At 37.3% G+C, this 24,228-nt stretch overlaps 1 protein-coding gene across 1 annotated transcript in view; it reads left to right on the top strand.

The window, feature by feature from the left end:
• Nucleotides 1–24,228, top strand: part of RNF13 (ring finger protein 13) — a 131,531-nt gene that overhangs the window by 27,533 nt on the left and 79,770 nt on the right. Inside the window, exons 2-3 of the mRNA XM_082655175.1 lie at nucleotides 3,428–3,557; nucleotides 17,319–17,399. Coding sequence (XP_082511301.1) covers nucleotides 3,444–3,557; nucleotides 17,319–17,399 — 195 coding nt within the window. The 5' untranslated portion in view covers nucleotides 3,428–3,443. The remainder of the gene's footprint in view (nucleotides 1–3,427; nucleotides 3,558–17,318; nucleotides 17,400–24,228) is intronic.

Here is a 24,228-nt window from a genome sequence, read left to right as displayed (position 1 = left end):
TGTCCACTAGAATGTTTTATAAACATTAAGTGAAAAAATTACCAAATTGCTCTCACTTCCACTAACTGTAGTTCTCCTTCTGTATTTTCTCTCTCATCTACTGGCATCACCACCCAAACTCTTTTCCTCCTGTATTTCACTGTTGTGTTAAGTCCTTATATGCATTTTTGTATTTATTCACCACAGTTGTCTTTTAAATCCTAAATAATCTCCTTTTACAGATGAAGCAATTTAATAATTTTGCCTCAGAGTCACACTGTTAGCATGTGGCAGTGCTGAGATATAAACTTAGGTCTGTCTAATACTAGATCTCATATTCCTTACCACAGTTATACTACTACTGTACCTGTAAGGTTTAACTATAAGAATATTTACTGCAGAGTTTATAAGAAGAAGCAAATTCAATCTCCAACAATATGGATTCCATTAAATCCATTATAGAACATTTATACGAAATATCATGTGGTCATTATACATCCTGTTTTAGACCAGTAGTTTTCATTTTGTATATCAAAGTCATATATGGGAACCCAGTATATGAGATAGATTTTTTAAAAAAGTAGTGTTTGAAAGGGGTGGAAGCCCTAGCGGGTCTCACTGCTGTCTGTAAGGGTTCTTGAGGGAATGTTATGGTACAGGGTTTGAAAGTTTTAATTTTTTCAAATATAGTAATGAATTAGGAAAATATTCATAATACAGTAAGTGAAGAGAATAGTTAACAAAACATCTATAGTGTATCCCAACTTTGCTAAATATATATTTGAATTTACACGTAACTAAAAGAATAGGAGGTTATACATCAAAATATGGACACTGGTTATTCTTTTATTTGGTGATTATGAGTGATTTTAATTTTTCACACATTTTCTACAATGAACAAGAATTAGTTTTGTAAATAGAGACTTTAAAAAGTCCTGAATGTGTTATTTTAAAAAAGGCAATAAAAAGTATAACCAAAACCCACTGCATATTATTAAGTACACACACACACACACACACACACACACACACACACACACACACACACACACACACACACACACACACACACACACACACACACAGCAAAAGAAGTAAATACTCCAGTGGCTGCTGTGCCATGAACATTGGTTTGAAGCCCTTGAGTACCCGTGTAAGCATAGATCCATTACTCTACCTTTTGGACATCAACTGCCTGGGTTTGAATACTGGCTCTGCTATTATTCATTATTTGATCTTGGACAAGTTCCCTAATAGGGCCTAAGTTTTCCCCAACTATGAAATGATACCTTATAGGGTGTTGTTAGGATTAGAAGACTTAAATTCAATAACATGCTTAGAGCAATGTCCGGTTAGTAAGTGGTGAGTTATAGTTGTTGTGCTTATTATCATTCCTATCCTTAAGAGTTATTTCACCTCTAAACTCTCAGTTCATCTCGCTCCCCTAAAGTTAGCTGGGAATTCCAAAACTTTACAAGGGAAGTCATAGTTCTTATTCAGGTTAAGTTTCCCAAACAGGTCAGTGGTCAAAATACTGTGTATTTATTTTTTCTAGCAAAATTTAGTAGCAACTATACCTTATTTTATAAGGATTTATATGTTTTTATGGTATGATTTCTGCCTAGAAATTGTATAATGTGGTTATGATGGGGGTCCCCAAGACCACCCCCAAGTTCAGTGATTCACTAGAAGGACTTACAGGACTCAGCATATGATTGTACTCATGACTATGATTTATTACAGTGAAAGGATACAAAGCAGAGTTGGCAAAGGGAAAAGGCCCATGGGGTAAAATCCAGAGAAAACCGGGTGTGAGCTTTTAAGAGTCTCTCTCAGTGGAGTCTCAGGGGATACGCTTAACTTCTCAGCAGTGAGTTATGATGACACATGTGAAATGTCTACCAGGGGAGCTCATTAGAGATTCAGTGCCCAGGGTTTATATTGGGGGCTATTCAGGTAGGCACCCTCCACCTAGCATATACCAAAATTTCAGACTCCCAGAAAGAAAGTAGGTATTCAACATAAACCACATTGTTTGCAGAATTCAGGCACAATGAGCTGTTCTTATCAGAGAATGATGGGAACCCTCCTGAAATCTTAAGTCCTCAGATGCCAGCAAAGGGCCAACCTTGTAAGCAGGCCTTTCTAAGGATAGCAGTCTCAGACCTGCTGTGTTAACTCTTTTCTCAACAGAGCTATATTATAAAATGTATTTTACTTAAGAAACTAATACCAACAAATCTATGCATTTTAAAAACAGCTTTATTGAGATATGATACACCATAAAATTTACCCATTTAAAGTAAAAAGTGCAGTGATTTTTAGTTTATTTGTAGAGTTGTGCAATCATCGGCGCAATCTAATTTTAGAACATTTTCATCATCCCGAAAAGAAACCCCATTTCCATGAGTGGTCATTCCCATTTCTATTTGTCCCCCCTCTCTGCCTGATTCTTACTCCCATCCCCAGGCAACCACTAATTTACTTTCTGTCTCTGGGATAGATCTATATGTTTAACGTATTTTCACCTTTATTTCATCTCTGTTATTAATGGCTTTGTAAGATGGTAGTTCAAAAATTATTCAAGGTATCTCTCTTTCAGTGTGTGTCAAAGAGTCATTGTGAGTCTCTCTGGTAGTCTCTAAGTCCAGAGCTTTACCAACAGCAATCATCATCAAAATTGCTATTACATGAATTTGTGGTATTTAATGAAATAATTTATTATAAAGTCTCTTGTCTTTGTAAACTTCATTCTCACCACTTAAGAAGTACGTTACAATTGGTTGAGGCTTACCAATGAGAATTTTGTTACTTACTTGGTTAACATTGAGTTCTTTCATGGTACCTTTTTGCTGTAAGATAGATAGGGATTCATGTAGAGAATTGGGTGAGGTTGGGAGAGGTAGCTGCACTATTGCCATTGGGATGTAGAGAGGCAGAAAGGTATGTATATATTGCTAGGAGGAAAAGGGCAAAAAGTATTACTTTATAATAAATGGCCATTTAAAAATACGCTAATGTGGGTACAATATTCAAGAATAAACAAAAAGTAAATTTACAAATTATAAAATTCTTTCTAAAAAATTTTAAATCAAAGGTGCTTGTGCATTTTTAATCATTATTTTGATTGAAATCTTGCTTGTCCCATAATTGAGTTGGTAGACAAGCTGTACTATAAACTGAGAACTGTGGGAGGATCTTTATTTTGTGGCTAAAATATAGAACTTAGTCACCATGAGTTATGTAGGTATTGACTAACACTGGGTATTTACCTAAATGTCCAAATCTGTGTAAACAATTGTGCTTTTGAAATACAAGTTTCATTTTAATCTTAATCCATGTTTGTAATTAAGAGATATTTTTGGACATCAGGAACTAATATATCAAATAACTTATTTTCAAGGACAATGCACCAGAACTTATTGTTATTCATCTGCTTGTCTTCCAGGTGATTTTACAGCGAGATGCTGCTCTCCATCGGGATGCTCATGCTGTCGGCCACGCAAGTCTATACCATCTTGACTGTCCAGCTCTTTGCATTCCTAAACCTACTGCCTGTAGAAGCGGACATTTTAGCAGTAAGTAAATTTAAACAGTAAAATTTATTCATGCCTAAAAACATCTCTTAAAAGTTTTTAAAAAGACCTAAATAATGGAGTGTTATACAATAACAAAATAATGGAATCTTACAAAGTGTTTACAAACATACAGGTGCACGTGCATAGCTATTACTTGAAAGTGGGGGACCTTGCTCATTATTTTATTGCTTGATGTTTAATAAGGTCTCATGTACAATAAGTACGTGGTAAATGTTGTTGCTCTTGAGAGTGTGTGCTGTCTTGAGTGCTGATGAGCACATGTATTTAAATGCTGTGTGTTTTATGTAGAATCTTACTGTTTTTCTTGGTAATTGGTGTATCTGTAATGACTTTGATAGATATTTTAAAAAATTGTACAAGATGTCCATAGAAAATTTCAACCTGAAGTTAACATTAATGAGTCAGAAGAGAAGCATAATGGTCTTATCTCTTTTCTTTTCCATTCTTAAGAGTTTTATTAATACTTTTCCTTGGTTTAGATTACATCATGGACAACGAAGGCATTAACAAATCTCTTGATCCTGTCAGTTTATTTTGCACGATGTACAATCTCAGAAAATTTTATATGAATAACATTTAATCTGTACAAAATTATCTTTTCATTTGATAATTCTCATGAATTCCTTACATAGTGATGAGCTAGTTCAGGAGTATAAAGTATATCAAAATAACCTAAAATATTTCTGGCATCTCTCTTTTTGTAAAATAAATGTATAAATCATTGTGATTTTCCAGGGGCTCTTTGAGAAATCCAAAAGAAAATTTTAACTTTGAAAGACATCTAATGCTCATTTTGGCAGCCCATAAACTAAAATTGGAATGATATAGAGAAGATTAGCATGGCCTCTGCACAAGTATAACATGGAAATTTGTAAAGTGTTCCATATTTTTTCAGCAAATGGTGCCAGGAAAATTGAATATTCACATGCAAAAGAATGAAGTTGAGCTCGTACCTTACACCATATACAAAAGATTAACTTAAAGTGAATCAAAGACCTAAACATAAGAGCTGAGCTAATACTAAAAAAACACTTAGGAGAAAACATATGGGAAAAACTTCATGAGTTTGGATTTGGCAATGATTTCTTGGCTATAACACCAAAAACACAGGTATAAAAAGAAAAAAAATAGATAAATTGGACTACATCAAAATTTAAAACATTTGTGCAAGAGTATCAAGAGAGTGAAGAGTATCAAGAGAGTGAAGAGGAAACCCATGGAATGGGAGAAAATATTTGCAAATCATATATCTAATTGGGGGTAACATCTAGAATATATAAAGAACTCCTACTGTTTAACAACAAAAAAAATAAACAACTAGATTTAAACATGGACAAAAAAATTGAATAGTCAGTTCTCCAAAGAAGATGTACAAATGGCCAGTAAGCACAGGAAAAAATGTTCAAATCACTAATTATTAGAGAAATGCAAATCAAAACCACAATGAGATATCATATCATAACCATTAGGATGGCTGTTATCATAACCATTAGGATGGCTGTTATCAAAATCCAGAAAATAAGTGTTGACAAACGTGGAGAAACTGGAACCCTTGGTATTGTTGGTGTGAATATAAAATGGTGCAGCCACTATGGAAACTGGTGTAATGGTTCCTCACAGACCCGTAGATTTGCTCTTCTTATTGGACAGGCTTCCATTTGGACGAATTCTGCTGAGGGTCACCAAAAACCTGATGAGTTTTTCCTTCCATCTTGACTTTTTAATCTTGAGAGCTTGGCTTGCATCTAGACTGTTCACTCTGGTTTTCTGCCATCAATCGACTCTGAACCTGGAGTTTTCTTTATACCGTCGACCCTTGAACAGCACAGGTTTGAACTGCGTGGTTCCACTTACATGCAAATTTTTTCCAGTGAATATACTGGAATTTTTTTTTTTTTTAGATTTGTGACAGTTTGAAAAAACTTTCAGACCAATTGTGTAGCCTTTCAGCCAAGTTCACAAATTATCTCTTTCATTTCACCATTTCCTCAGACATTTCCTCCATATGGTCAGTTCTGGAACCTGGGAAGTCCGAGATCCAGGTGCCAGCAGATTCAGTTCTTGGTGAAGGCCCTCTTCCTGGCTTACAGATGGCCACCTTGCTGCTGTGTCCTCACGTGGTGACAGAAGCAGGAAGCTCTAATATATATTTCTCTTCTTATAAGGACACAAATACCATCATGGTGACTCCACCCTCATAACCTCACCTAAACCTAATTACCTCCCAAAGACCTCACTTCCTAGGACTATCACGTTTCCTTAGGGCTTCAATATATGAATTTTGGGGGGACACAAGCATTCAGTCCTTAACAGTAGGTACTTAAGCCAAGTCCTCTGAACTTGGGGAAAGGATGGGAGAGTTGGGGCTTGGGTATTCCTCTGTAAGTCTCCCATGATGTATGTCTGAAGCAAGGTCCTGGAGCAACACCGCATCTTGTGAGGCAGATACAGGCAGCATAATGGCCTTACGTTTGATGGTGAATAGCAGAGTTTTTAGAGAAGAAGGTTGCTCCTCAAAACCTTTGTAGTCCTTTCTGGGCTGCTGTCTTACTGTCCTCTACACTAGAAAATGTATATATTTCCTATTTCTCATTTATGTGAACCTAGAAAAGAAGAATTAACTGTATCTGTACGTGTGATGTGTGTGTGTGTACGCCTATACTCTAGGTGCCATGCAAAGGATTTACTGGTTTTTCTTTCTGGGTGCAAGCGATTTGCTTAATGACATTAAGTGAGAAATAGAAGGGCCAGAATTGTTGCTGACCAAAGCTTAATGTGGTCCTCAGCCATGCTTTTTCATACTGTAGCTCTTGTGGAAGGGCCTAGAATCATTGTAGAACTTGAGAGAGCCAGGCTGTTTTCTATACCGTAGCTTTTTGAGGGCATAGCAAATCTAATCCCTATGAGATTTCTCACCCTGTGTTACCCTCTTTAGTAGGAAACTGGTTGATTAGATTTTTCTAGAATAGTCTGGATCTTTTTGAGATGGAGTGGAAGTAGAACCTTTAAAGGACTGAGTCCATTGCTATTCAGATCTCTTCTTCAAATTGGTCCCCGAAGTCCTTGGAATAGTCTTAGGATGACTTTTGAAATGAGGTAGAGGATTTATAGACTGAACAGGGAATGGAGTTCTCCTTGTTTCTCTTTTCTCCTTTGTTTTCTTTCATTCTCTCTCTCTCTTTTTTTCCTCTGTTGATTCTAACATCTGCCACTCCTTATCTTCTTTCTTTTTCACCTGAAGTGAACTGTTATTCTGTGGTTCAGCTACGTGATGGGTTAAATGATTTTCAGTGGACTGCTCTGGGAACTTGACTAGCTATGTGATATGGATCAAATTACTTAGTCACTATAAATACCTCCGTTTTTTAATTTGTAGTGTTTTAATTTGTAGTGTTGTAGTGATGATTAAATAAGGTAAACTGCTTAGAACAGTATCTGACACATAGTAAATGTTTTATCTTTGTTATCTTCTTTATAATTAACATTCTCATCATCTTTCACTCACTCACTTGAGCAGTGTATGTGACTGCCTAAGTTGTATTTTTTAACGTAGATACAAAACAAAAAGATATAGAAGAATAATCAGTCCCTGCCAGCAGTGTTCCCTGTGCCTCAGGCAGGTAGGTGTGGAATGTATGTTGTCATCTAGTGAAGGGAACTATCCCTGAGAGCTGCTTAAATCTGGTCTTTATGTTGACACTAAAGATAGAGGCTGACAGGAATGCAGAGATAGCTGGTGGGAAGTGAGCTGTGGAGTCATGTAACTAGGAAAAAAGCGAACTAAAAATTGAGGCAGAGGAACTAGATGTGGTAACACAGTCATTCAAAGGAAGTGAGTCAAGAGGTAGAAAATATTAGCTCTTTCTTTTAGCTGAATAAGAACACCCCTGAAATCTGGGTTTGTAATAATAAAATTTAAGTATGTTGGATATCAGGTTGATTCTAGTTCTATTTTGGACAGGTATTAGGATGTTGCTTTTGAAAAGATAAAGTCAGTTTCAGTCATGCTATTGGTATGCCAAATGTTTTTATTTTTGGCAGTTGAATTCTCCCACTTGACCGTTAATTCCCTGACAACAGTATTTGTCCAACTGGTTGGTGAGTTTTAAGAGGATATGGAGATGCTACTGTATAGTGTGTTGCTGACTAGTCAGTAAGCCCCTTAGATCATGGGTACCTGGAAGGCAGGACTGTGTCTTACTAAACTTTGTTTCTGGTACCTAGTAAGAGTTACACAGTAGGAATTCAATAAATATTTGAGTTGATTAATAGCTTTTCCTTGGAGATTTAGTTCTTTCATATTTTCTTTTCTTTTCTTTTTTTAAAAATTTTTTTGGCTGTGCCTCACAGCATGCAGGATCTTAGTTCCTTGACCAGGGATCGAACCTGTGCACCCTGCAGTGGAAGTGCAGAGCCTTAACCACTGGACCACCAGGGAAGTCCTTCATATTTTCTTTTAATAGCATTTATTCCTTGGAACTTTAGATTATTGGGTTTTTTAAATTAGCAATTCATTCTCTTTTCATCTCTTATTGCTTCTCTTTTCTTTAACCCTTAAAGGAAATATGAAATTATTAATTATATAGGTTCATATTTAGAAACATGGAGCTTTAGAATTGGCAGGGGCATGTTTGATTCTGTTGTAGGGATTTGTTAGAGATTTCGTTGCTTGGTAGGTGTTTGTGGGGGTCAGTGGGCAGAGTTAGGAGAGAAGCACCCAGTGGTTGGTGGTGTGAATGGATTGGATTATATAGCAAAGTAGTTAAGAGCTCCAGCAATGGGAGTTACAGTCTGGGTTGAATTCCAGTTCTACCACTCTGTAGCTCCATGACCTTGGGCAAATTACCTAACATCTCTTAAATTTCAGTTTACTTATGAAAATGAGATTGGAGGAGAGAGAGTGTAGGGCAATGGGTTAAGAGCCAGGGATCTGAGGCCAGACTGCCTGGATTAGAATCCTGGTTCTTATTTACTAGAGCAAGTTATTTTCAAGCGGAGTATTTTTATTCTGTAGTCAATCTGTAAAATGAGGATGATGATAATAGTGGCTGACTTTATAGGATTGTCATAAGGTTTAAATAAGTGAATACCTGTGAGGTGTTTAGCATGATGTCATAAATGCTCCATAATTGTTAGCTATTTGTTACTTTCTGAATTGAATTAAATCTTCTGTTAAGGCTGCTGTCAAAGAGGAGAACTGGTTAAGAGAAGACCTCTTCAAAATAAGTAAAGTCGCAACATGGTAATCTTTGAGAGTGGGATTCCAGAGAGGAATAATTTTTTTTCTGTTTCAAAAATTTTAACAATGAGTGTGCTTTAATTTCATGAGCAGCAGCGTTCCTCCTGCCCCCCACCATACTAAAAAAGAAAGCACTTTTGTATTAAAGATGTTTCTGTTTGTCTTGTTCATGATAGAAACATTTATTTTTTTTAATTTAAACAATGTGATTGTAAAAAGCAGTGTGAGCAAAGTTAACAACTGCCTTCCTGAGGAAAGGCAAAGCAGTTTCAAAATGAGTCTCACTCGATAACAAAACTTGTTCCAAGTCAGTGTTACAAGTACTGTAGTTCAAGCTAGATATTTTATTTCTGAAATTCTAACCAAAAAAGTGAACTCAGTAATAAGAAGTAATAAAAGTAATAGGAAGTGATAAAAGAGTACTTTAGTACAGTTGTAGATTTTCCATTTCCTAATTTATTTTTCAACTTAAACATAATTTATTGTGATCTTGTCTCTGGAATAATTTCCTAAAATGGGAAGAAAGAGTATAATTATCATGATAATCAAACAAATGCATTAGTACTAATTCTCGAGCTATAACCCAAACCAGCAATCTACATAAGAATCTAGTTAACATTCTCTGACCTAATTTCAAATCAATAGTAAGTGTGAAAAGTCATTCAATCCATTGAAACCAAAATGAAAAAGATAACTTTACCCCACACAATTAGAAATGTTTCTAGTAGACTCACTTAAAATCATTGCTCTATGTCCTGTGATCTATAGGCTGTCCTTCCCACCAAACGACCTCCCTTGATCCATCCTCAGGTGCAGTAAAAAGTCAGTCAAATTCAGCAACTCAGGGAAACATCAACATGGAAAAGGAGTTAGTTCCATCACCAAAAAGAGACCTAAAGCTCATAAGTTTATAAAACCCATCCATAGATTCTTTCTCTATCAATAAAGCAAGGAAAGTGGGAAGAACTCTTTTTAGTTTTCTTAGTTTTTATTTCCAAAACTTAAAATTAAAAAAATATATATTATGTACACCTTTTTTTTAAACATCTTTATTGGAGTATAATTGCTTTACAATATTGTGTTCGTTTCTGCTGTATAACAAAGTGAATCAGCTATATGTATACATATATCCCCATATCCCCTCCCTCTTGCGGCTCCCTCCCACGCTCCCTATCAAAAAAGGTAGGTCAAAAAAGGATCTTGCTGTGATTTATGTCATAGAGTGTTCTGCCTATGTTTTCCTCTAAGAGTTTTATAGTGTCTGGCCTTACATTGGGTCTTTAATCCATTTTGAGTTTATTTTTGTGTATGGTGTTAGGGAGTGTTCTAATTTCATTCTTTTACGTGTAGCTGTCCAGTTTTCCCAGCACCACTTATTGAAGAGGCTGTCTTTTCTCCATTGTATATTCTTGCCTCCGTTCTCAAAGATAAGGTGACCATGTGTGTGTGGGTTTATCTCTGGGCTTTCTATCCTGTTCCATTGTTTTATATATCTGTTTTTGTGCCAGTACCATACTATCTTGATTACTGTAGCTTTGTAGTATAGTCTGAATTCAGGGAGCCTGATTCCTCCAGCTCCATTTTTCTTTCTCAAGATTGCTTTGGCTATTCGGGGTCTTTTGTGTTTCCATACAAATTGTGAAATTTTTTGTTCTAGTTCTGAGAAAAATGCCATTGGTAGTTTGATAGGGATTGCATTGAATCTGTAGATTGCTTTGGGTAGTATAGTCATTTTCACAATGTTGATTCTTTCAATCCAAGAACATGGTATATCTCTCCATATGTTTGTATCGTCTTTAATTTCTTTCATCAGCGTCATATAGTTTTCTGCATACAGGTCTTTTGTCTCCTTAGGTAGGTTTATTCCTAGATATCTTATTCTTTTTGTTGCAATGGTAAATGAGAGTGTTTCCTTAATTTCCCTTTCAGATTTTGCATCATTAGTGTATAGGAATGCAAGAGATTTCTGTGCATTCATTTTGTATCCTGCTACTTTACCAAATTCATTGAGTAACTCTGGTAGTTTTCTGGTAGCATCTTTAGGATTCTCTGTGTATAGTATCATGTCATTTGCAAACAGTGACAGTTTTACTCCTCTTTTCCGATCTGGATTCCTTTGATTTCTTTTTCTTCACTGATTGCTGTTGCTAAAACTTCCAGAACTATGTTGAATAGTAGTAGTGAGAGTGGGCAACCTTGTCTTGCTCCTGATCTTAGTAGAAATGGTTTTAGTTTTTCACCACTGAGAAGGATGTTGGCTGTGGGTTTGTCATTTATGGCCTTTGTTATGTTGAGGTACGTTCCCTCTATGCCTACTTTCTGGAGGGTTTCTATTATAAATGGGTGTTGAATTTTGTCAAAAGCTTTTTCTGCATCTATTGAAATGATCATATGGTTTTTATCCTTCAAGTTGTTAATATCGTGTATCACATTGATTGATTTGCGTATATTGAAGAATCCTTGCATTCCTGGGATAAACCCCACTTGATAATGGTGTATGATCCTCTTAATGTGCTGTTGGATTCTGTTTGCTAGTATTTTGTTGAGGATTTTTGCATCTGTGTTCATCAGTAATACTGGCCTGTAGTTTTCTTTTTTTGTGACGTCTTTTTTTAAAAAATTAATTTATTTATATTTTATTTTTGGCTGCAGTGGGTCTTTGTTACTGTTCTTGGGCTGCCTCTAGTTGCGGCGAGCAGGGTTACTCTTTGTGCACAGGCTTCTCACTGCGGTGGCTTCTCTTGTTGCGAAGCATGGGCTCTGGGTGCACGGGCTTCAGTAGTTGTGGTGCACAGGCTTAGTTCCCCCGCGGCATGTGGCATCCTCGGACCAAGGCTTGAACCCGTGTCCCCTGCATTGGCAGGCAGATTCTTAACCGCTGTGCCACCAGGGAAGTCCCTTTTTGTGACACCTTTGTCTGGTTTTGGTATCTGGGTGATGGTGGCCTCATAAAATGAGTTTGCGAGTGTTCCTCCCTCTGCTATATTTTGGAAGAGCTTGAGAAGGATAGGTGTTAGCTCTTCTTTAAATGTTTGATAGAATTTTCTTGTGAAGCCATCTGGTCCTGGGCTTTTGTTTGTTGGAAGATTTTTAATGACAGTTTCTATTTCAGTGCTTGTGATTGGTCTGTTTATATTTTCTATTTCTTCCTGGTTCAGTCTCAGAAGGTTTTGTTTTTCTAAGAATTTGTCCATTTCTTCCAGGTTGTCCATTTGATTGGCATATAGTTGCTTGTAGTAATCTCTCATGATCCTTTGTATTTCTGCAGTGTCGGTTGTTACTTCTTTTTCATTTCTAAGTCTATTGATTTGAGTCTTTTCCCTTTTTTTCCTGATGAATCTGGCTAATGGTTTACCAATTTTGTTTACCTTCTCAAAGAACCAGCTTTTGGTTTTATTGATCTTTGGTATCATTTCCTTCATTTCCTTCATTTCATTTCATTTATTTCTGATCTGATCTTTATGATTTCTTTCCTCTGCTAACTTTGGGGTTTTTTTGTTCTTCTTTCTCTAATTGCTTTAGGTGTAAGGTTAGGTTGGTTTTTTGAGATTTTTCTTGTTTCTTGAGGTAGAATTTTTTTGCTATAGACGTCCCTCTTAGAACTGCTTTTGCTGCATCCCATAGATTTTGGGTCATCCTGTTTTCATTGTCATTTGTTTCTAGGTTTTTTTTAAATTTCCTCTTTGCTTTCTTTATTTTATTATTATTTTTTTGTGGTACGCGGGCCTCTCACTGTTGCGGCCTCTCAGAGGAGCACAGGCTCCAGACGCGCAGGCTCAGCGGCCATGGCTCATGGACCCAGCCGCTCCACGGCATGTGGGATCTTCCCGGACCAGGGCACGAACCCATGTCCCCTACATTGGCAGGCGGACTCTCAACCACTGTGCCACCAGGGAAGCCCTCCTCTTTGCTTTCTTCAGTGATCTCTTGGTTATTTAGTAGTATATTGTTTAGCTTCCATGTGTTTGTATTTTTTACAATTTTTTTCTCTGTAATTGATATCTAGTCTTATAGCATTGTGGTCGGAAGAGATACTTAATACGATTTCAGTTTTCTTAAATTTATCAAGGCTTGATATGTGACCCAATATATGATCTATCCTGGAGAATGTTCCATGAGCACTTGAGAAGAAAGTGTATTCTGTTGTTTTCGGATGGTATGTTCTGTAAATATCAATTAAGTCCATCTTGTTTAATGTGTCATTTAAAGCCTGTGTTTGCTTATTGATTTACATTTTTGATGATCTGTCCATTGGTGAAAGTGGGGTGTTAAAGTCCCCTACTGTTATTGTGTTACTGTTGTTTTCCCCTTTTATGGCTGTTAGCTTTTGCCTTATGTATTGAGGTGCTCCTATGTTGGGTGCATAAATATTTCCAATTGTTATATCTTCTTCTTGGATTGATCCCTTGATCATTATGTAGTGTCCTTCTTTGTCTCTTGTAATAGTCTTTATTTTAAAGTCTATTTAGTCTGATATGAGAATTGCTACTCCAGCTTTCTTTTGATTTCTATTTGCATGGAATATCTTTTTCCATTCCCTCACTTTCAGTCTCTGTGTATCCCTAGGTCTGAAGTGGGTCTCTTGTAGACAGCATATATACGGGTCTTGTTTTTGTATCCATCCAGCCAGTTTGTATCTTTTGGTTGGAGCATTTAATCCATTTATATTTAAGGTCATTATTGATATGTATGTCCCTATTACCATTTTATTAATTGTTTTGGGTTTGTTATTGTAGATCTTTTCCTTCTCTTGGTTTCCTGCCTAGAGAAGTTCCTTTAGCATTTGTTGTAAAGCTGGTTTTGTGCTGCTCAATTCTCTTAGCTTTTGCTTCTCTGTAAAGGTTTTAATTTCTCTGTCAAATCTGGATGAGATCCTTGCTGGGTAGAGTAATCTTGGTTGTAGGTTTTTCCTTTTCAACACTTTAAATATGTCCTGCCAGTCCCTTCTGGCTTGCAGAGTTTCTGCTCAAAGATCAGCTGTTAACCATATGGGGATTCCCTTGTGTGTTATTTGCTGCTTTTCCCTTGCTGCTTTTAATATTTTTTCTTTGTATTTAATTTTTGATATTTTGATCAATATGTGTCTTGGTGTGTTTCTTCTTGGATTTATCCTGTATGGGCCTCTCTGCACTCCTGGACTTGATTATTTCCTTTCCCATATTAGGGAAGTTTTCAACTATAACTCTTTAAATATTTTCTCAATCCCTTTCTTCTTCTCTTCTTCTTCTGGGACCCCTATAATTTGAATGTTGGTGCGTTTAATGTTGTCCCAGAGGTCTCTGAGATTGTCCTTAATTCTTTTCATTCTTTTTTCTTTATTCTGCTCTGCGGTAATTATTATTATTATTATATTTTTGTCCTGATTCCAATGACTTTTTTTGTTTAAGATGTTGGGGGTAGGAGTTCATTAATCAATTTATTTTTGCTGTGTTGGGTCTTTGTTTCTGTGCGAGGGCTTTCACTAGTTGTGGCAAGTGGGGGCCACTCTTCATCATGGTTCGCAGACCTCTCGCTATCTCGGCCTCTCTTGTTGCGGAGCACAGGCTCCAGACGCGCAGGCTCAGTAGTTGTGGCTCACGGGCCTAGTTGCTCCACGGCATGTGGGATCCTCCCAGACCATGGCTTGAACCCATGTCCCCTGCATTGGCAGGCAGATTCTCAACCACTGCACCACCAGGGAAGCCCTGCGGTAATTATTTCCACTATTTTATCTTCCAGGTCACTTATCCATTCTTCTGCTTCAGTTATTCTGCTATTGATTCCTTCTAGAGAATTTTAAATTTCATTTATTGTGATGTTCATCATTTGTTTGCTCTTTAGTTCTTCTAGGTCCTTGTTAAACATTTCTTGTATTTTCTCCATTCTTTCTCCAAGATTTTGGATCATCTTTACTATCATTACTCTGAATTCTTTTTCAGGTAGACTGCTTACTTCCTCTTCATTTGTTTGGTCTGGTGTGTTTTTACCTTGCTCCTTCATGTGCTGTGTATTTTTCTGTCTTCTCATTTTGCTTAACTTACTATGTTTGGGGTCTCCTTTTCCTTTTCACAGGCTGCAGGTTCCCAGTTCTCATTGTTTTTGGTGTCTCCCCCCATTGGGTAAAGCTGGTTCAGTGGGTTGTGTAGGCTTCATGGTGGAGGGGACTGGTGCCTGTGTTCTGGTGGATGAGGCTGGATCTTGTCTTTCTGGTGGGTAGGACCGCATCTGGTGGTGTGTTTTGGGGTGTCTGTGAACTTATTATGATTTTAGGCAGCCTCTCTGCTAATGGGTGGGGTTGTGTTCCTGTTCTGCTAGTTGTTCAGCATGGGGTGTCCAGCACTGGAGCTTGCTGGCTGTTGAGTAGAGCTGGGTCTTAGCTTTGAGACAGAGATCTCTGGGAGAGCTCTCACCGATTGATGTTACATGGGGCTGGGAGGTCTCTGGTGGTCCAAAGTCCTGAACTTGGCTCCCCCACATCAGAGGCTGAGGCCTGACACCCGGCCAGAGCACCAATACCCTGTCAGCCACACAGCTTTCCACAACCAAAGTGACTGCTTGCGTGCAATCTGGGTTTGTCACCTGGAGAAGTTTCCGCAAAGACCATATGAATTATTTATCAACTTCCAAACTCCGGAACTCCATACTCCAGAGGCCCCCATTCAGATGTGCTGCCTCTCCCCTTCCACCCGCAGGTCCTATCCATTTCCAAATTTTAAAAGTACATTTTTAAAAAAGTACTGCCTGTACACATCTGTATTTTTTTTTTTTTTGGTTTGTCTATGTTGATCTAGATCTATTTACTTATTTTACAGTGTTGTCTTTGGCCTTGGAGGAGTTAAATGACTTTGTCAAGTTCAAAGCTGATCATAATTTAATTGAATCAATTAAGAAAGATGTTTTAATTAAGAGTTTAAATGATACATGTGGTAATGAATATGAAAGCACTTTTTGACTCTAAAACATTTTGTAAACCATAGAGCACTCTGCAAATATGAATTATTTTTAAAGTAGGAAATTACTCTGAAGCATTGCTGGCCTCCAGGTATACTGCCAGGCTGATTATCCCAGAGGTAAAAGAATGGCTAGTTTCAACAATCAAATTCAGATGCTTGAATCATACGATTTATTGAATTAATTACAAACATACAGTGAGAAGCATAGGTAAAAGATGGGTATGTTAATACACTCAGGTTAGGATGCAAGTGGGAGGCAAGAGCCACACTACCTGAATCCTGTATTTTCTGTTTTTAGTTTGTCTAGTCTCTTTGCTGCATCAGTTTTCCCTGGTGACAGTGTGGTTACCAGGATCTGAGTTGAGGATGAGCAAGGGGACTTGACAGATGGAAGGTGTCTGGATCCAGTGTTTGCTTGCTCTGTTGGAGAGGCTTGAGGTACTTACATCTGAACGCAGCTGTAGTTGGCTGTTAACCTACAGGGCTGTTTATCCGGGTGTCTCAGGCAGATGGCACATGAGGCTAGAATAAGGATCAGCAGTGGGTGTTTGATTTAAGGACCACATAACTATCTATCTGGATGTGTGACCTAATCCATGCTTTGTGAATATTTAAGGTTTGCTTCATCCTTCTATCTTTTGCTGTCTATACATAACATTCTTGCTTTGTTTCATCCTTTTAATCTATATTCAAAACAAATGAGTTCTAGTTTTTCTGTCTTTGGCCTATAGTTTACTGACAAGTATCTTAACTTCTGATATATCATATAAATTTCACCTGTGTTTCAAAAGTTACTTGTTTACTATGTTTGCTTAGTTCATCTATCTTCCTTGTTTCTCTTGTTTTCTTTAAAGCACATTGAATATAGCATCTTAAATAATACAGCAAGCTCACTTCACAATTATTATATTATCTTCTAAAAGCACAGCAGTGGTAGAGGACTGATAAATATTGTAGCATAGGAATCTGTATCTGTAAGGAAGGGGAAAGTTGTTAAAGAGTTTGGATACCTTCAGCTCTCTCTATGTATGTATTTCATTGAGTTTAGTCCTTTCATTGTTCAGCCCTGGATAAAAGTGTTCAGATTACTTAAAAAATGGCAGTATCTTAAAAGTATGATTTGATACTCCTTCTTTCTCTGGGGGAAAGGCATCTTTCAAAGCTATTGTCAGAAATCCTGTAAATCTCTTCTATTAAATCAGACCCTTAGAGAGAAAATAAAATGGAACTCTTGCTGGAAAATAATCTGTCTAGAAAATTTCTTGTTAGGGAATTGTCTATGGGGAAAAGCTCAGATAAACAGTAGGTGGTTTAATGTTATAGAATTATTGCTTCTGTTTAATAATACATGAAATCAGAATCCAATTTAAGCAGTTGTTTATGCAGTAAATTGTATACATTCCTTTCTATTTTAGTGGATGTGCATTTACAAAGTTGATTTTATTATGATAAGCTGTGATAGTAAATCAAAATCGTGGAAATTACAACTTAAATAGTTTGACAGACTTTTTGTTTTTAATGTTATGTGTACATTGGTTGTAACTTGATTGTTTTTAATTTTATATTTAGTATAATTTTGAAAACGTGTCTCAGACATTTGATGACCTTCCAGCAAGATTTGGTTATAGACTTCCAGCTGAAGGTTTAAAGGTAAGAAAATAGTAATATATAATTAAAGGTACAGGATATTTAATAAAGTGATCTTTATTTCTCTTTATTTGTTTAAAGAATGAAAATATTTCTATTACTTATCATAAAACTTATACATGTTCATTCGTAAAGACTATTCAAAAGGTATGAAGAAGAAAGTGAAAATCACCTATGATTATATTATTCTGAACTAGCTGCTGTTAACATTTGGTATATGATATTTCAGACCTGTTTGCTAGAATATGTGCCATGTGTGTGTTTGTAGATACACATGTGCATATATAGGTACAAATATATGTGCTTATATATTTATGTGCATATATATTTATGTACATATATAATGAATCTGTATTTAATACTAATAGAAATATGCCACTTCGTTACCTGTCTTTTTTACTTTATTGTAAATCTAGAACATCTTTTCATGGTAATAGACAAGGATCTGCATTTTTATTTGCTGTGGCTGCATGGTTTTGCCGTATCATGAAATACTGTATATTTTTGAACATTGGTTTGTTTAACTTTTTTTACAGTGGATATTTAGCTTGTCCAGTTTTTGCTAATACAGTTTGCCCATTTTTAAATTAAGATGTCCATTCTTATTGATTTGTAAGAATACTTTATATATTAAAAGTGCCAATCTATTGTTTGCCATATATGCCTCAGATCATTTCTCTCAGTTTGTCCTCCATCTTTTAATTTTAAAGTGTCAGAAGTTTTGTTTATGTAGTTAAATATTGTTATCTTTCCCTCCTACCTCTGGAGTCACGCTTAGAAGTTCCTTCCCTATTCTAAGATAATATAAGATTTTTATGTTATGTAAGTTAGAATACATGAAATTGTGTATATGTGTACCACAGAAAGTTTTCAGTTTGTTCTTTCTTTATTTTTTAACTGACAAAGCAAAAGACTTTATTGGGAAGGGGCGCCCGGGTAGAGAGCAGCAGGATAAGGGAACCCAGGAGAACTGCTCAACCACTTGGCTCGAGGTCTCAGGTTTTATGGTAATGGGGTTAGTTTCAGGGTTGTCTCTGGCCAGTCATCTTGCTTGGCCCATATTTGGTCTGACTCAGGGTCCTTCCCGGTGACACATGTATCTCTCAGCCAAGATGGATTCCTGTTCTAACTTTCTTAAAATTCCTTATTTAAGTACTATAAAACTGTTATTCTCATTTAGGATAGCAGGCATCTCCGAGAGGGACATATCAGTTGTTAATTTTTTAAAGATTTTAAATTATTAAAAAAATTCCCAACGTTGTATAACTATTTGTCATTGTAAATTTTTAAAAAACATTTATTTATTTATTTTTGGCTGTGTTGGGTCTTAGTTGCTGCAACACGCGGGATCTTTCATTGCAGTGCACGGGCTTCTCTCTAATTGTGGCACGTGGGCTCAGTTGCTCTGCGTCATGTGGGATCTTAGTTCCCTGATCAGGGATCGAACCCACATCCCCTTCATTGGAAGGCGGATTCTCTACCACTGGACCACCAGGGAAGTCCCCTGTAAAAATATTTAAACAGAAAAGAAGTATACAGAGGAAAAAGGAAAAAACCTTCCTATACCCCTTCCTCATCTATACATATTAATACCACTTCCTCTTCAGAGTTCAGCATCAGGGTGTTAAATGTGCTCTTAGATCCTTTTATAAATATGTAGTGCTTTTTAGTTCATAAATTTATGAACTTGTGAAGTTCATAAATGGTTATCATTTGTGAATAAGAAAGGTTTCTTAATTTTTATAAGGAAACCCATTCTAGCTAATTTATCTAGAAGGGGATTTATGAAAGGATAAAGATGTTCAGAGTATCATAGCCTGGAGAAGCATTTTCCAAACTGTTTCAGGAATAAAACCCAGAAGCACCTTGTAGAACTGGCTTGATGAAAGATTGATGGCAGCCAGTGACTCCCAGAGAAAAACACATCACCTTGTCTCTGATCAGGAAGCCTCTGTGGTCTTAAAACAATCTGTCTCTATTGCTACCCAAGTTAATCAAAGAGATACCCTTTGCCAAACTGTTTTCCTCAGATCTAACACCTGGATTTTTCTAATTGACAGACTCTAGACCACATAGTTACTAGCCATATTCTTTCTTTCTTTCTTCCTTTCTTCCCTTCTCCCTTCGTTCATTCGTTCGTTCGTTCGTTCGTTCGTTCCTTCCTTCCTTCCTTTCTTTCCTTTCTTCACCCATTTTTAAAAAATATCTTTATTGGAGTATAATTTCTTTACAATGTTGTGTTAGTTTCTGCTCTACAACAGAGTGAATCAGCTATATGTATACATATATCCCCATATCCCCTCCTTCTTCAGCCTCCCTCCCACCCTCCCTATCCCACCCCTCTAGGAGGTCACAAAGCACAGAGCTGATCTCCCTGTGCTATGCAGCCATTTCCCACTAGCCATCCATTTTACATTTGGTAGTGTATATATGTCAGTACTATTCTCTCACTTTGTCCCAACTTCCCCTTACCCTGCTGTGTCCTCAAGTCCATTCTCTACGTCTGCATCTTTTTTTTTTTTTTGCGGTACGCAGGCCTCTCACTGTTGTGGCCTCTCCCATTGTGGAGCACAGGCTCCGGATGCGCAGGCCCAGTGGCCACGGCTCACGGGCCCAGCCTCTCTGCGGCATGTGGGATCCTCCAGGACCAGGGCACGAACCCGCATCCCCTGCATCAGCAGGTGGACTCTCAACCACTGCGCCACCAGGGAAGCCCTATGTCTGCATCTTTATTTCTGCCCTGCCACTAGGTTCATCAGTACTGTTTTTGTTTTTTTGATTCCATATATGTGCGTTAGCATCCGGTATTTGTTTTCTCTTTCTGACTTACTTCACTCTGTATGATAGACTCTAGGTCCATCCACCTCATTACAAGTAACTCAATTTCATTCCTTTTTATGGCTGAGTAATACTCCATTGTATATATATGTGCCTCATCTTCTTTATCCATTCATCTGTCGATGGACACTTAGGTTGTCCTGGCTACTGTAAATAGTGCTGCAGTGAACATTGTGGTACATGTCTGTTTTTGAATTATGGTTTTCTCAGGGTATATGCCCAGTAGTGGGATTGCTGGGTCTTATGGTAGTTCCACTTTTACTTTTCTAAGGAACCTCCATACTGTTCTCCATAGTTAGCCATATACTTTAGTGAAATACCTGGCTATGAGGGAGGGTGGGCAATACATAGTAGTAGTTGTTGTTATTTTTGTTGTTTTAGTCTGCTTTGGGAAGGTGGGGTTCCTAGCATGGGGAAAGATGTGGGTACTGTGAATGGAAGGTATCCACTACGGCATTACTTTGCATCTGACACCCCGCACTCCCCACATTAGCATTGTGTCTTAGGGAGTTTTCCACAGCTGTGGAAAGAATGTTCCTTGGGCTTCCCTGGTGGCGCAGTGGTTGAGAGTCCACCTGCCGATGCAGGGGACACGGGTTCGTGCCCCGGTCCGGGAAGATCCCACATGCCGCGGAGCGGCTGGGCCTGTGAGCCATGGCTGCTGAGCCTGCGCGTCCGGAGCCTGTGCTCCGCAACGGGAGAGGCCACAACGGTGAGAGGCCTGCGTACCGCCAAAAAAAAAAAAAAAAAAAAGAATGTTCCTGTTGAGCACTGTATGGTATTCTGTAATATGCATGACTATAGTTTGTCATTTTCTATTAACAGATATTTCGGTTTCTTATCCAAAGTCCAGTTATTTCTCTAGGATAGAGGTTTGGAAGTGTAATTGATGATTCCATGGGTATGTATATCTAAAATTTTCTTAGATACACTAAATTACTTTTCTAGAAAGCTGTACTAATGGGTATGAGAATACCCATTTCCCTACACCCTTGCCAACACTGGATATTATCAGTCTTTTTAACTTTTGCCAGTCTGATGGGCAAAAAGGATTATCTTCTTTTAATTTGCATTTCTCTGATTACCAGTGATTTTGAACTGGCATCCTTTCTTCCATTCAGCGTAAGGAGTCAGACAATCCCTTTTCACTGAAGAACCTTTCTGCTTAGTAAGCTTGTTCTAAAGAGTTCCATAAACTCCTGATAACCATATTCTTATTGTTGCTCCTCTGTGTTATTGTAAATTTAGTTTACATTTAAAAGGAATTTTGTCAACTGTATTTATTCACTGCCTGAGAAAAAATAGTGTTAAATATCTGCCTGCTATTGTACTGTGACAATATAGGGTGAGCCCAGGAGGTAAAATACAGTGATAGTAAAGAGAGTATTCTAACAAATTGTTGGATCATTATGGGTAGCTTTTATATTTATGTGACTGGCTTGCCATTGCCCAGAATCAGAATTCACAAATACTAGCCCACTTCTTATTGTTAAAAGGAGGACTTGATGATAAAGTGGGGATGGCTTACTGTAGTGTAATGTCTATAAAACTAATTAAATGACTGTGTTAAAAATATAACCAAGTTAATTTAAAAATATTATATGGTTATTAAGAGACATAGCTGAGAAATATTTTAACTTTTAAACTTTGGCCAGAGTGTTTAGTTGGGATGGTTTTTGTAGGCTTATGTTCTGTATTCTGTAGGTTTTAGAGTATCACTGGATTCCACCATTTATAAGAGATCAGATATATATAACACATATCAGTTGAAATTCTGTGTTTACATTCCATTTACATATGCCCCAGTATTAAGCTAATAGTAAGCAAAGAAAATTTTAGCTATTTGAGATTTAATGTAAAAATGTGAATCTTGCAAGAATTAAAATACAGCATGTTAGTGTTGTAGAAGTTTTAAAAGAAAGATTTGATATTTTTACCTGAGGGAAGCTCTTTGTTTTCAGTTATACATTTTAATTGGATGTTTTGGCAGGTACCTTTTCCAGAAAACCTTTTTTTTTTTTTCCTTTAAAAATGGCTCAGGTCAAAAGGGAAGATGTATGGCATAAGTATGTTCCTTTAAATCTAAATACCTTATAAGAGACCTGGCAATGAAATATGATACGGTCGTATAGTGTGGCCATTGTCCAGAGTTAGATACTCACAAGGAGTTCATTACTGAGAGTCCACTTCAGAAGGACTGAAGAGACACTTCAGAAGGTCTTTAACCTCTAGGTTTGGTGATGTAACCCCATTCCCTCTCCTCCCTCACTAAAGGAAAGACCTACATGTAAGTGTTACTCTTTTGCCACATCCTTGCCAAGACTTGGTATTGTCAGAATTGTTTATCAACTTGATGGATATGAAGTGGTATCTTACTGCTTTTACTTGGGATTTCCTGAATTATTAGTGAGATCAAGCTTTTTTTTTATAGTATTATTGGTCAATCAGGTTTCTTTTAGTTTGAATTGTCTTTTTTTTTTAACTCATTTTTGTATTGGTTTGTTAATTTTTAAAGTACTGATTTGTAGGAAACCAGACACTAATCCTTTATTTATATTTCCTTATAAATATTTTCTTCTTTGGGCCTTTTAACTTTTTTTTAAATAACAGCTCATATTTTTTTAAATTGGTTAATGTATTTTTTAAAATTTTATTTATTTATTCATTTTTGGCTGCATTGGGTCTTTGTTGCTGTGCACAGGCTTTAGTTGTGGCGAGCAGGGCTACTCTTCATTATGGTGCGCAGGCTTTTCATTGTGGTGGCTTCTCTTGTTGCAGAACACGGGCTCTAGGTGCTTGGGCTTCAGTAGTTGCGGCACATGGGCTTCAGTAGTTGTGGCTGACGGGCTCTAGAGCACAGGCTCAGTAGTTGTGGCGCACAGGCTTCGTTAGTCCGCGGCTTGTGGGATCTTCCCGGACCAGGGATCGAACCCGTCTCCGCTGCATTAGCTAGGTGGATTCTTTTTCTTTTTTTTTTTTGTGGTATGCGGGCCTCTCACTGTCGTGGCCTCTCCCGTTGCAGAGCACAGGCTCCGGACGCGCAGGCTCAGCGGCCATGGCTCACGGGCCCAGCCGCTCCGCGGCATGTGGGATCTTCCCAGACCGGGGCACAAACCCGTATCCCCTGCATCGGCAGGCGGACTTTCAACCACTGCGCCACCAGGGAAGCCCAGCTAGGTGGATTCTTAACCACTATGCCACCAGGGAAGCGCTGTGCCTTTTAACTTTAAATTGCCTTTTAAAATTATGCTGAAGTTTAAATTTTAATGTAGACATCTTTTTGATGTTTTGCATTTTCTGTATCTTAAGTAATCCTTTCCTACCCTGAGGTCTTGAAATATTTTCCTCTGTTTAGTCCAAAATTTGTAAATTTTTCCCATGCCCCCGACTCCTTGCTTAGGAGGTCTTTAATGTACCCAGAATTATTTTATTGTATAGTGTAAAATAGGGCTCTATTTTTACCTTTTTGAAATGAATAACCAACTACTAAAGCATCATTATTGCATAGTCAAGATTTTACTATGTAGATTTGTAATGCTAGCAAGGTTTCTTGCTAGACTCTGTGTGTATTATCAATATTATGGAGTAATTCAGTTATACATTGAAGACCAGTCTCAGGAAGATAAAGCTTTTCTAGGTTTCTTGTTTCTGTACTTTTAAGAAGTGCCTTGATAGGTAGAAGGAATAATAATGATTATTAAAAATTCAAACCAAGGTTTATCTCTGATAAGTAAGACTAGTATCAGATTTCCTGAGTATTCCTATCAATGGTAAATCTTGTTTTCAGCAAAATACCCTTTGGGCTAGATTTACCATGATCATTGTATACAGTGTTTTTGTAATCTGGTACTCAGCCTAAGTTCTTCATGTGGATGAGAAGGCATAGAGGATAAAGGTCATGACATGCAGATTTGTCCTTGACTATCATTCCTAATATATAGAACAAAGGTACAAATAAAAGGTTCCTTATATGATAAATGATTTATTTTTCCTC

The sequence above is a fragment of the Grampus griseus genome, assembly GCF_964374135.1.
Source record: "Grampus griseus genome assembly, chromosome: 5".
Classification (NCBI taxonomy): Eukaryota; Metazoa; Chordata; class Mammalia; order Artiodactyla; family Delphinidae; genus Grampus; species Grampus griseus.
The sequence above is the reverse complement of the archived record's forward strand: the minus strand, read 5'-3'. Positions and strand labels throughout refer to the sequence as shown.